Here is a 14,177-nt window from a genome sequence, read left to right on the forward strand (position 1 = left end):
TTCAGATTCTTCATTCTTCCATTGTCTGGAGCTCATTGTTGGTGTATTTGGTAAGGGCATGGAAACAGTGACTCATCAATAAAAAAAATCTATAAAATAAACTCATAAAAAGAAAAAGCTGCAGTGGTATGGAGACACAGGTGTGCTGATCACTGCATAGCTTGACTTTTAACACATTTTGTGTAGCAAATGAACAGCAGTTACTGCTGAGTTGTGTTGATCTGGTCATGTTTGTATCTGAATTAAGGATGAGTTTTTTTTTAATGAACTAAATCAACTCCAGGGTTCTTCAGGTCTAGTGCTGAAGGCCCAGTTCCTTGCTCTTAAGTCATCGTTTAATTACTAGTATTTCTAATATTTCAACTCCAGTCATGGAAAGTGCAGAACACCTGAGTCAACAGAAGGCTTTATCATTTGCTAATAAAATAACTGATGTGCAGGAAGAACACACAACTGTCCTGAGCAGGTGGATCCCCTGGGCTGAAGCGGGCAAAATATTGGACTGGGCCTTTTTTTGTCAGGACAGTGGCCCGAATGCATCTCTAGATAGATATGTAATGTTTTCCACATTTATATTGTGCACAGGGTTGTTTTACAGGGGGCTCTCTTGTTGTTTTTCTATGGTTCAGGAGGTTGTGGGTTACCGGTGGCTATAAGGAAACTGTGCTGCAGGAAGCCTTTTTCGTCATGTACACTTTTCTGGGTAGCTAGATAGCTAGATAGAGCGTAGCAGGCATGTGGTGTACAGTCGTAAATCAGATGCTATCAGAAGTACTCTACGCTCTCCTGTTCTTGACCAAGGACAACCCCCTTGGCCAGCTGAGCACGTCGAATGCACCAAACTCTTTTCACTGTGTAAGTGTTGTGAGTTCACAGTCCACCAGAATCTCAATCTCAACAAATAATAGGTTTTATTTTGCAGACAGTCCATACATTCATTTCTATGCTTCTTTTAACATTCCTGACAAAGAAAATAAACACAATGCCTGGTTTAAAACACTAAATGGGTGCAAGGTTGATGGGCGCTCCTGTTGTAGTTTCTTCTTGTTGGCACACCCCACTGTCAGAGCTTTTACAACATCCAATTCTTGGAGGAGTGATTTCACTGCTCAACACATCCAGGTTGGAGGTATTTCACAAAGAGTTTTTCAGTTATCCAGACAAAATGAAGGATTATCCAGTAGGAACATCTTGTAGGTCTTTTCCAATTGGACAGACTCAAGGTTGGGCCCATCTCATCTGGCAAAATGAAGAAATCCTACTCTGTGAAATACCCCCAGGTATCTATCGTCCAAGTGTAATCAGGTGAATTTGAGCAGGAAATTGACCAAACCACGTTGGCCCTCCAGTTTGACTTCCGTGAAGCATGACACCATGATCTTTGAGCATTTTCAAGACATCAATACTATGAGACTTACAGAGAATACAGACTGATGGGTGTCCCACTGCAGTAGCAGGCACAGGGGCACAGAATAAATATGTGACTACTTGAAATACTTAACAACATGGCGGCTCCTCTAAGAATCTTTCATATTTCTTTAAAGCCTTGATGCGGAAAAGAACGAAAGGGCTAAACATGCTAGAAATAGGAAAATGCTAGTGGATCAGGTTTCCTATACCCTCACCATGAACCCAAATATAATTTATGGTACAGTATGTTTAAGACACATCGAGCCAAAGTGTAAAAAACATAACAAAAGAGGTCACAGGAAAAAAAAAAAAAAAGCAAGACCAGAGTATCTGCTGAGAGCCACCAACTGGTCATAACGGACAGTTGGCACTGTAGGTGGGTTGGGTGACAGGAACAAGGGGGAGGGGGATTGCATGAGATGGGACAGAGTCTCTCTATTCTCTGTCTTAATACATTGACCAGGTGAAAACAATAGACTTTACCTTTAGGCTTTTACTTCAGTATCTTATGAGCAATCCAAAAGGCATAAAGCCTTATAAAAGCCTATGATAATGTTAACCGACAACCTTGTATCTCCATTTCACATCATTTGAAACTGTAGGTTGTTCTTTACACAGTGTCCAAATTTCATGATGAATGGCCCAATAGAAAAGCTCCAAAGTAATGTGCGATAGAATCTCTCTACACTTACATACATTTCTACCTGGTTTGACTTCCTTTGGAAAGCTGACATTGTGGAAATACAAGGGTTTCGTGCTATAGTGCAGATTATGATGGTACCTGGTATGTGGTAATATGTACATACTTCCAAGCTGATTGCACCAGTGGATCTTAAAGGTTGTCTTAAAGAGGTTTGTCTCAGTAAATAGAGGAGCGCAGCCTGGTTTAGTAATGGCTTCTTAAGTCAGACATTTCTCTATCGCTTAAGCATTACAAGCTGTGTACAGTTTCAGCGCAATTTCTAATTGTGCATGCTTAAAGACACAGGCTCTGCATGTATTAGGTGTGAAAGCGGGAAAGCGTGAAAGCGAAAGGCCTACAAGAACAAAGAAAGCGGGACCTTGAAACATGACCTTGTACTTGTTCTCCTCCATAAATATTTTGTGCCTAGCCTGATCTTTCTTATATGCTACAGCTCGAGTGTCATTAACAAATCCTGCTTTTTAAACATAATTAATACTAAAAATGCTGTCAAAACCATTTGGATGCGATACTGAATAAACAGGGCAAGTTAAATGTAACAGAACAGCAGGAAGTCAGGTAGTCTTTAGTCAGTGAAACCGGTAAGGAATTGTGTAATCCAACTATTCACTGTGCTTTGAGATTCATCTCCAGCCTCTAAGGCTAGATTTAAGGGAAAAAAGTAGCACAGAATACAGAAGCAAGTAGGGTAGAGAATGGCAGTTTGGGGCTATCTGATGGCACATGAGACAAGCACCTGCCCACTGTGGGCTAAGACCACAGATTTGTTTTAAGCCCAGCCCCTCTGGAGTGAGGAGGAGGAGGAGGGAGGGTAGACAGGAGCAGGGTTGTTGAGGGCAGAATGGTTAGAGAATAGATGGGTGTGGAAGTTGCTGCATATCTAGGCTTGGTGTGAGGGGCGTGGGTAAATGGTATGGGAGATTTAAGTGCCAGTGTGGATACCTTTGGTCATGTTTAGGTTCTGAGAAAATTGGCAATAGTCTTGACATTGACCTTAGTCTCACTTAGCAATTCCGTGATGGACAGCTAAGCATAATTTTGCTCATCAACTGATATCTACACTATAGACTCATAGACTCATAGACTCATAGACTCGTTTCCTAGAAAGTAAACAGTTCTATATACTGAGTTCTTTGTCTGGTTTAATCACACATAGGTGGTTTTATGTAGCTCAGAAAATAGTCAAAGACCTATTTTTCAGTCCTTGACAGAACCCTAAATCTTAAGCATGTGCAATTAACTAGTTCATCATACAATGAATCTGGCCAAAAAAAATACAGGGTAGGTGAAAGGAAAAGAGAAAAAGGGGGATGATTGGTAGGTGAAATGCAGGTGGATTTGGTCTTCAGCAGGCACAGCTGCTGTGTCCCTCAGTATCAGAGTCCTGTAGGTTAGGGTCTTTGTGATTGCCAAGAGGACCACCTTCTCCTTCCATGGTTTCGTTCATCTTCTCACAGATCACGTCCACCAGCCGTTCAAACACCTGCTTCACGTTGATGTTGTCTTTGGCGCTGGCCTCAAAAAACTGAAATCCTGGGAAAGAGGGAAGGTAGAGCCAAAATCCACAGAAATTTGCATTACAGGTGTAGAATGTGTGAATAATTCAGTATGCTTACATTAGCACTGGGGCATGAACGCGGGTGTGTTTTGTTTGCTGTATGTGTATCTGCTAGGGTGTGTGCGGTCCTTCTCACCTAGTTCGTCAGCCAGTCTCTGGCTGTCTTCTGTTGGAATGAGTCGGTCGTCTTCTAAGTCACATTTGTTACCCACCAGGATCACCTGAGCGTTGTCCCACGAGTATGTCTTAATCTGTGTAGCCCTGAAACCAAAACACATGTGCTCACAGAGTAAGCCACACAGTTAGCACCTTATTAGGAACATTTCTACACCTGAATGGAATTCTTGGAATTATGGAATTATTAGCAGCAGCGAAATGCATAGACTTATGCAGATACAGGCTGGCAGAAAGTGTGACATGATAGTTGGTGACCCAGACGGGCTGGTCTGAGTATGTCTAAACTGCTGATCTCTTGGTATTTTCAGTAGAACAGTCTGTGGGGTTTAATTAGATGCAATATAGAAAAAAACAGCAGAACAGCACTCAGAATGCACAACACATCGAAAATGGAGGCGGAATCATGCTCACAAAAATCTATACCACGAATAATTGAAGATGTTTTGATGAGCAAAGGGAGGCCCAACCTACTATTCCTATAATCTTCCTAATAAAGTGCAAATTCTAAACTAATAACTTGCCTCTATGCCTGCACTGCCTTTTTCCTTCCATTCTTCCATCACTTACTCACCAGTCCTGTACTGCGCTGAAGGAGTCCTGGTTGGTGATGTCATACATTAGCAGGAAACCCATGGCTCCTCTGTAGTAAGCTGTAGTGATGGTTCTGTAGCGCTCCTGGCCCGCTGTGTCCTAATACAAACAAATATAATAAGGGTCAAATACACTGCAGCTTTACAGTACAGTACAATACAATGCAATGGCTTTGGCATTAACAAGATCATGACTCAAGCAGAGGGTTTTTCCACATGGTCTAAAGGAGTTAAGGAATTAATTAAGGAATACCCTCATTTACTATCAAAAATTGGGACAAAATGAACACTGGCTCCATCTGCTACACAAAGGTACACAAATTCAGAAATGTACACTTCATTCGCCTTCAAAAACCATGAAGTTTCCCACTGCTCCCTTTAAAGTGCAAGTTGTACAGTAGGCCATCTGCTACAGCTAGCCAGCAGAGGGCAGTCCCATACAAAATCCTACTGTTTCTCACTGTGACAGGAAAGAAAACGCCACTGAACACCTCAATTAATCAAAATCGTGCTGTGAACAAGCAAGCCTACAAGACATTTCATTAATTATGTCTCAATCATTTCTGAGTTTGATCTGGAAGATCCCGGGTTTATCAACTCGATGAATCAAGAGCTCAAAAAAAGGCAACAAGCCAAAGAGTACAAAGGATTTGCTCTCATTTCCTAACAAAGTCGCCGTATCACTGTTTTAGCAAAACAGTTTAGCTGGTCTGAGCCTTGTTGGAATTCTTTCATTAACAACAGTTGGACAAAGCTGACGTCAGAGCCGCTGGTGACAAAAGCAATTACAAAATGGAAGAGTTGAAGTAACCAAACAGGTGAAGGGGCTATGTTGGCACAGCAACTGCCCCACTGTCGCCTGGAAACATGGTTAGGCCCCCTTCATTTGCATGAAAGTCCTGACATCATCAGCGAGGGAGGAGAGAGGTTACCCAGGTAACAGCAGGGTCACTCAGGTTGGACATGTTCCATTAAGCCTCTGTGCATCTCCCACTAATGATGAGCCGAGCTGTAATGATGAGCTTTAATGAGCATCCCATTTATAGGAGGAATGAATGAACGAATAAGAGAATAAATGAATAAGCCCCAACATCGCTTTACTAAGCTACGTGCAGTAGCTGTGCTCTTAAGTACAGTGTTTGCTTTCTTTTGAATACATTTATACAGGTGAGACATTTGAGAATATGAGAGAAAGACTATTTGACACCATGCAACAGCCAAACACAATATGGCCTACTTAACAGACAGTGTGTTCACTGTAATGATTTAGACCCACTGATTATGTGCATGCCCCCTCGCTACCTTTTTTGTTAACAGCTTAGTCGAGAACAGATAACATCGGCAAACAAAGAAAAGAACAAGAGACGGCCAGAAATAGAAAGCAGCCTTGTGACAGGGAGGTCAACACTGTAAACGTCATCAAGGCTTTACGAACATGTCACATCCTGTTTCTGCTGACACAAAGCCATGATGCGTAACCAGCTGTGGACAGTCTGCTCTTGTAGATCAGGAAAGTCTTTTGCTCCCGTGTCAGCACCCCTTACACGCACACACTTTAACCCTCATCATATCATTATAAGAGACGTATCTAGACGTTTGTCCTCCACAAGCTGAACTTGGAAGAATGGTGGGTCAAGCCGAACAGCACTTCAAGCTCAAAAGGCTCTTGGTATGGGTCTGGATTTTGTTATCTTCATTTCTACCCCATTTTCTACCCAATTTGAATGAATGCGAACTGCCCAGATCACTAGCAATACCCCAACACCAGGAGGGTGATCACGCTCTGAGGAAAGCAGCAGCTTACAGGTGCCTGTGTTGACCAACATCACTGTAGGAGTGATGTGGGAAGAAAGTGCCATCAACCAACCCTGAGAGAGCAAGGCCTATGGCAAGCAGCATGACCCTAAGATCATATGTTTTTGACCAATGCTTGTCATCAGAGGAGGTGGGGCAGGTCCTTTTTTGTGTTTGAAGGCCAAGCATCAGGGGTTTACATGCAAATTTCAAAGCTTTATAAATAGTGGTGCACTGTTCAACTGTGCAGCAACATTTGGACAAATACAACCTTCATAAGAGAGTCATCAAAAGAACACCTATATAATATATATCATGTTTATAAATATAAACACCTATATAAACATATACATCCTCGCCAATAAATTAAATAATCAGAGGTTTTCAAAGGAACACCTAAACAAGCCTGATGCACTTTGGACTAATGAATGTTTTCACTATAATGAGCAAAGGCAAGTTTGGAGGAAAAAAGGAAGACACTGATTCTTGCAAATAATTTAATTTTTTTAATTCAAAATATATATTAAAGAAGTGCATAATTTTCAACTTTTTATGCCTTTTGTAAGTCACAGCATCTATGACTCGCTTAGCTACACAAAATTCTGACCAGGGGTGCCCAACCTTTTGCATGTCTACAGCCAAAGTTAAGCCTGAATCTTGACTTCAGTAACCAAAATGTTGCTGGAACTACAGTTAAAAAATCCATTTTTTAAAAATGTGGCTTAAGATTAGATCAACGTGGGACATGCCAATGAAATCACTGTCTAAAGAACATCATATTGTCACAAAACATAAACATCATTTTAATTAAGAACGGCAAACATCAGGCACTCCTAGCTACTGTACACTGCTGATCTGGGAAGGAAAGTGAAAATCAGGGTGCCTTAGACTGAAAGGCTGCTACACCATCTAAATCCCCCTGACAAGTTAAACTTACTGGCAGTAGAGAAAAATGGACAGGGGTGGGGCTTTGCCAGGAAGTGCTTTGTGCCAGCACATGCCCTGGGCCCTCTGGAGGAACCGGTGTAGGCAAACAATGGGGCCATTTCAGCTTTGGACAGATGCCACTGAGCACATTAAGGAAGGCTCCGGCCTGAAAGCAGTGCCATCTACTTCATCTGCCTCACACTTGCAAAGCTACGAGAGTGTACATCAATTAGCCTACCTGCCACGGCCGTTCCACTCACTGCATTCTGGCTTCAAGTGCACCAGCTATTTAAAATGCTGCGACAAAAACCAACATGCAGAAAGATGCAGAGTCAGATATGAAATTCACGGTTCAGTAACATAATGGGAGGCTGGAGGACAGAAATAACAGCAAAAACTGAAGAGTATGATATAATGACCTTTGCACGGTCTTAAATTACTGAAACAATTTGGATGGGGGTGCCAATAATTTCAAGTTTATCTGCTCTAGAGAGTCCTATTCTATTGGCAGTACTACGCTACAGTGACTAGACAAACTGTGCATGTCTGCATCATTGAGTGCATTCTTTAGAAAGGGGTGTGTATTTGCGTATTTGTCAGTCTGCACTCCAAACCCCCTTTATCTGAAACCTTTGCTCAGCTGTCTCTGAGGCCCAGGTGACACTTTAACTGCTGTTGAACATTAAAAAAAACAACAAAAAAAAGAGTCCACATGGTGGCTGTAGATTGATGGTTTCATACAATAGTTTCTAAAACTTTGAAGTTTAGCAACCAGACATTGTTTTCAAGTGATTTCCATCTTCTCATTTCATTTCCCAAATTCCTCTACCATCCATATCTAGCTATGTTGTGACTTCTCTTGATGCACACTATTTTAATAAACAAAACAATGTGTAAACAAAGACATGTAGTACGAATCTGCACTGCGAAAATATGTGACAGCAGGAGACGTAGTCCCTTTTTGTGCCATATATAGTCAAGGTGTTAAACCCTACATACAACAAAAACAACATGCAATTAGAGACTCAAGCGAATGTGTGTTGTTGGGTGCTGATAGTTAAAATGAAGACCTGCAACATTTTAAAAACCTGGGGCCCAAAAATGAACATGTTTTACAACTCCACCTGCCTTTACCCAGTGTTCTAAAGATTGGTCGCTCACATTGATCAAACTACCTTTTACAACATTTTAAAGCAACTGTCTTGTTGGACAAGTGGGAACTAAGCTTAAGATCATACAGACGTGTTCCTTAAAATAATGTGATGTGTCTTGTTTTCAGCCATTTGTTTTAGCATAACATTGAGCCATGTCTATGTAACCTCACTATGTGGATGTCCATTACAATTATTTTTATTATGTAGCAGTTTTACCTTCAAATAACAGCTTCAGGATCATTCTGATGGTGCACAACTTGTTATTAAGAGAATGGCTACTCTGCCATTGCTACTCCAGGCCCAGTAACTTTGGTGGATCATGTACATGACCTCTTGTGAGAACTGTGTAGTACTGCGTAACCCAAGTCATATTAGTGTAAAATCCTGTAATATTACTGTACCGCATCAGTCCACATTCAGTGACTGTTCTGCCTCTCTCAGCTTGTCCAGAAATGCATGTGTAGGGGTGTGTAAAGTGTGATGTTCAAAGCGTGATTTGCATTCACTGCAGTGTGGTGTAGAGGGTAAGTTAATTACCCTCCCCATCTGTAGGGGGAACTCAGTGGCAATTCTCACATAAAGGTAAAGGTAAAGGTACACAAAGGTATTTGTCTCTGTACTGTGTACAGCAGAGAGGGTAAAGGCCACCAACAGTGGCAGCTTGCCGAGCCCGGGTATCGAACCCACAACCCTGTCATCAATAGCCTGGAGCTATAACCGCTGAGCTGCCACTGCCCCGTCATAATGCTGCTTCAAGTATTTCTTCAGCTGTGTCTGAAACCGTGCCCATCCCCATACATGCGGAAATCTGAATCACTATATGAAGTAATATTCTAGGGAACAGTATTCAACAAGGTAGTGAACGATTTCGGACACCTCGTTTTGTGTGTCACCTCATTGTTTATGCTACGCAATCTGCTGTCGCACAGCAATCTGAACATCGGCCTTCCTTAGAGAAGCTGTGCGCAAACCTTTAAACCAACATGGATTATGGGTATTCCATGTTCCATGTTCATGGAGTGTACATTGTTACAGTGCACTGAAAATTCAGCACTATGTTTTCGGACACCACTAAAACAAATGGCAGAATCCCAAAGTATTGAACTATATAGTAGTGAATAGGGCACACTTTCAGACACAGACCATGGATAAGTTTTAATATGCAATTTTATAAGCATATTCATATGGACAATGCAGAACTTATCTTAGATAAGGATGACCTCTGTAGTTACCACCAGGGAGCGTGATAAACATACAGCAGGAAGGCTGAGAGTATTAAGAAGTGACTGGGGCTTCCAAACCAGGTTTAGGTGCTGTATCAGTATGACTGAACAAAAGATCATTCAAACATACCCAGATCTGTAGCTTGATCCGCTTGTTGTTGCGGAAGACCGTTTTGACCTTGAAGTCGATGCCCACCGTGCTGACGAAGGCCGAGGTGAAGGAGTCATCGGCGTAGCGGAACAGGAAGCTGGTCTTGCCCACGCTGCTGTTTCCAATGATGAGGAGCTTGAACATGTAGTCAAAGTTTTGATCCGCTGCATCCTTCTGAGAGGGCTGCTGCAAGCGTGACTCGCTCACCGTCGCCATCTATAGGAGAAAAAAAACGGGCGTTAAGACATCAAAAATCAGACGAGGTCTGCTTTCCTAGACTACAAAGGCACCACAGGACTAGAGATACCGGGCACAAGTGAAATTTCATCTGCGACAAGAAACTTAATCAGCAGCTAAAACGCTGTTTACAGTCCATTTTTGTAAACCCATCAACTGAACAGTCCCAGCGACTTGCTTTGTCATCTAAAGCTGGGTATCTGGTTACCCTCTGAGCGTAGCCTCCAGAGTCTGTCATCTCCAAAAAAAAAAAAAGCCAGAGAGCCAACAAACTACAGAGCTCAAAGTCGTGAACCAAATAATCCTCCTATCCTTCCCTGCCCTGCCCTCATCCTCCTCTCTACACCCTTCTCCTCCCCTCCGCTCCCCTCCCCTCTCGGTCAGTCAGAGGGCCGCACGGTAGCCTCTGGCGATGGACGAGGAGCATCTCCATGGTGACGGGCTCCCGAACAAAACGCACAGACCCCATTAGAGGGCCGCCGGAGTTCTCTGAGCACGACTCCTCTCCAGTGGTGCACATATTACCGCACAATACACGAGTGCCCACGGACGCTATTGTTCCAAAGGGGAAGAAGAGCTCTTGTATAAATGTGAGCTGTGTGTGAACGCATGCTTCTGGCAACAGGTGTGTGTGTGTGCGTGTGTGTTATTTGAAGGGGGCAGGGGCAGGGGAAGATCCTTAGTACTGGAGTATGCTTGAGAGACTGAGTTCAAAGAAGTGGCCGAACGGATTATTGTTACTGACTTGTTGAGGAAACCTCTTCTCACTAGGACTTGGCAAGTGTATGCAAGAAGATTTCTCAGACACAGCAAGTTCCTCATGAGGAGCCCGTTTTGACAGTTAAGCTTAAGCCTGCATGAACCGAGTGAAGTTTTCATGTGGTTCGCACAGCAGGAGGTGTTGCAAACTTTTAAAGGAAGAGGATAGCAGCACGAGAGAGGTTTTGAAACACATGCTATAGCGGGCCTCTCTTTGACATTTTGCAGAAGGGCCTTTAAGCAGATCATTTAACATTAGCTCAGCCAGGCAATAATAAACAGATTTTTTTATATATATATATCATATGGAGGTTTGTTCTCCTTTTTAAAATCTCTTTTTCTACTGTAAACACAAGGATCTAGTGCTGCTTTCTTGGCAGGTTTTAGCAGGAAAGCTTTAAAGCCTCTCTAAAAAAAAAAAAAAAAAAAACCCAGTCACATGTCCATTGTGTGGGCAGTCTGCACCCAGAGGTCTTCCAAACAGAAACCACTCCCCGTCATTACTGCACGCAAAACCCCTCAACGTCCCGCCTAATAAATCAAAGCTTTCCAGCAGCGAGCCGTGTCAGGAAGACACAGGCAGAAGACATAGGATGACTTAATTGAGGTCTGCTGGTTTAATTCCCTTCTCGGCAGTTCAAACACAAAGCAGATGTTTGCCTAAATTAAAACCATAAAAACAGGCACCGTAAAAAAGGTCAAAGGCAGGCCTGATGCTGTGGACGTACTAGGAAGAAACATATAGTTGAAAGCTGCTCAAGCAAACAGACCACTAACTGGACATCAGAACATGCCTTACTGTGGTCGACTGGGCGATGACCATCTCACAGACATCCTAAATCTGTTGGTCCAGGAGGAGGGCAAATCCCATTACCCAACAAGCATGACCACATGTTTGAGGCTAATCGGTAGAAGCCCTTCCTGTGTGGGGAAAGCGATTGGTCTAAATTGCTCATTTAACTGCGAAGAAACTGTAAAGGACTGGATTTCACTTTGGACAACAGCTGGGCAATATGACGATAGGCAGAATTATTGTGATTAACAACATAATTTCTAATTGAAATTTAATCGTTTTAGACTCAAATGCCCTGCCACTGTAAAGTGACACACATGCCCCGTCCAAATCAGACAGGTCGCACTAATCTTGGGTACTTTTCCATGGGTATTTTCTTTTCACTGCCACCAGTCTTTCTGGAGAACAACGACTACGGAAGCGTCAAGTATATAAAAAAAAGTGTGATGCCTATAGTGTTGTTTTTTGTTGTTGCGTTCGACCCTCTCAAGAGAAAGTATAACGAGCCTTTAGAGTGCACCAATTGTTATTTTGAGTAGTTACATCACAGCAGGCTTTCTCAGCCTAGCATGCATTTAATATACATATATATATATATATATATATATATATATATATATATATATATATATATATATATTTTTTTTTTTTTTTTTTTTTTTTTTTTTTTTTAAAGGTATTTAGTTCTGGGTAATTGGATTTAGTGCTGCGCAGTGTGTGAAATGTTGAATTAAAACCACTACTTTAGGGTAGCAACTTTAAAATATGGCAATACTGGGTACCAACTTTTCAAAGCCCAGAAAACCAAAACATCATATGTACTGTGTATCATGAAGGTGTAAAGTGTTGAGATATATTTTGGTCATATGTCAACTATGGGATATATCAGATACATAACATATCTGCAGTTGCTGAGGACAAAATATTTTTAAATGTAAAATATTTGGAAATGGTCATCAGAATTAGCATTACGTAGAAATAGAAGTCATATCAGGGTTACAAATGCAATAAAATGAATAAAACGTGGAACATTTTGTACAGTACAGGGCTTACAAAATACAGTAAAAACATCACCAAATATTTTACTTCCATGTTATTTTTGTGCCATGTTTTTGGCTACTTCTGCTATTTTTGGCATTTTAAACACCAAAAACAGTCATAACTGACTGTGTTTGGACCTCCTTTCTGACTGGCTGCTTTTCCCAGTATATAGTCCAGTTTCAATATATGGACTATATACACTATACTGAACCGCACATTGTGAAACTTGAGCAGTGTTTACGTACTACTGTACATACATCACACTCTTTTACTTTGCATGAAGCAGCTTGGCCTTCGTTGTTATGGGCCCTTTAGACAGTCCTTTAAGAACTGCTAGGTTTTTGATCTGTAACATGAGTGTAATTCAAAGCCTCGGGCCTAGCGAGTGATTGAGCTGTGCTATGGGACTGCCTTTATTGATCGCTTGGCAGATGTGACATCTGTCGAGAACTTAAGTAACCTAGATGAGATCCAGGTCTGCCAAACCACTCATTTTATATATATATATATATTTATTTATTATTTTTTTGTTTTGTTTTGTTGCTGTATCGGGAAATATATGAACATCGAGAACTCACTATATATATATATATATATATATATATATATATATATATACACACACACATACACACACTAATATATGAATATCGAATCACTACCTTGTGAATCGGTTCACCCTTTAAGGCGTGCCTATCTTTACGCATTTTTAACAGTGAATTTTAGCCAGCTGTTCTTCTGTTTATGCACCACGCGTTAGTCGAAGAGGAGCTCGGACTCTTTACCTGTAAGACCCCGTGTCCAGGTGCCCCCCAAACTGGGCGGAAGGGTCTTCCTCAACAGGGCCTGGCCAGCTCCTACCGCACAGATCTTACCGCACCTGGCGTTATTACGCGTTATTTAGCCACAGCAGGGAAACTGCGGCCGCAGACGAGAAGCAAGCAAACAGTTCGTGCTACTTTTCCAGCAGCCCTGAGGCGATTCTCTCCACCACGCTTCGACCAAAGCCAGCAAAGAAAGTTTGAAAGCTCCTACCTCAGCCTGAGGAGTGTAAAACGCGTCTCGGTGCTGGAGTTTGAGCTGCCGGTGCTTTCCTTGCTTTGGGGAGGGTGCATGTAGCCTCCTCTCTTACACACACACACACACACCGTGTTTGGCGCTGTGGAGCTCCCGGATCTGTAGTGTGTACACAGGAGCGAGCAGCCAGCCAGCCAGCCAGCCTGCCTCCTTCAATACGGATCCTACAAATCACATCACACTGTGTCCCGACTGACAGGCTGACCAAACGGGGTCATATGGAAGCTCGACCCCGTTAAGGGGACTAAACCTTTTTATTTTTTATTCGAACTCCACATCTAGTCCTCGTCCCCCTCTTTGTTGTTGCCTAACGTTGTCGATAACCCGCCGGTGAGCCTGATTAAGGAGCATGTTTAGACGACAGTGGGGCAGGGATTGTTTGGGCAGGCCTATTTGGCACGTATTGTATGGCAGCTTGAGACCAAAACTGGAAAGCTCCAAATTCTTTACTGATAAGCAGGCGATCATTTCCTGGAGTGGAAAAAAAAAACACATTCCTCTCCAGACCCCGTTCTCTTGCACTTCCTGGTGTTTTCCAGATAGTCCAGAAACATGGGGAGTGCTGACGGGTGGAGGCATTATC

General features: G+C 42.3%; 1 protein-coding gene across 4 annotated transcripts; it reads right to left on the reverse strand.

Annotated features, from left to right (window-relative positions):
- Positions 1 to 892: 892 nt before the first annotated feature.
- On the reverse strand, positions 893 to 13,895 carry rab3db (RAB3D, member RAS oncogene family, b). 4 transcript variants are annotated; one of them, XM_072693342.1, is made up of 5 exons: positions 13,553 to 13,895; positions 9,667 to 9,903; positions 4,420 to 4,538; positions 3,808 to 3,932; positions 893 to 3,646 (listed from the first exon to the last, which is right to left on the reverse strand). In XM_072693342.1, the coding sequence occupies exons 2-5, from the start codon at positions 9,901 to 9,903 to the stop codon at positions 3,459 to 3,461; spliced, it is 669 nt and encodes a 222-aa protein (XP_072549443.1). In that variant the 5' UTR covers positions 13,553 to 13,895; the 3' UTR covers positions 893 to 3,458. The 4 variants fall into 4 exon arrangements, with proteins under 4 accessions (XP_072549443.1, XP_072549444.1, XP_072549445.1 ...); XM_072693343.1 differs by lacking the exon at positions 13,553 to 13,895 and adding an exon at positions 13,303 to 13,484; XM_072693344.1 differs by lacking the exon at positions 13,553 to 13,895 and adding an exon at positions 10,289 to 10,386.
- Between the last annotated feature and the right edge of the window lie 282 nt (positions 13,896 to 14,177).

The sequence above is a fragment of the Salminus brasiliensis genome, chromosome 12, assembly GCF_030463535.1.
Source record: "Salminus brasiliensis chromosome 12, fSalBra1.hap2, whole genome shotgun sequence".
Taxonomy (NCBI): Eukaryota; Metazoa; Chordata; class Actinopteri; order Characiformes; family Bryconidae; genus Salminus; species Salminus brasiliensis.

What these genes read in the sequence shown, in the direction of transcription:
- rab3db (XM_072693344.1), bottom strand. Translation starts at nt 10,357, where the DNA reads ATGGAGATGCTCCTCGTCCATCGCCAGAGGCTACCGTGCGGCCCTCTG. An exon ending in CTGACCGAGAGGGGAGGGGA is followed by an intron (nt 9,904 to 10,288) that starts GCGGAGGGGAGG and finishes TTTCTCCTATAG; the next exon opens with ATGGCGACGGTGAGCGAGTC. An exon ending in GAGACTGGCTGACGAACTAG is followed by an intron (nt 3,647 to 3,807) that starts GTGAGAAGGACC and finishes CCTCTTTCCCAG; the next exon opens with GATTTCAGTTTTTTGAGGCC.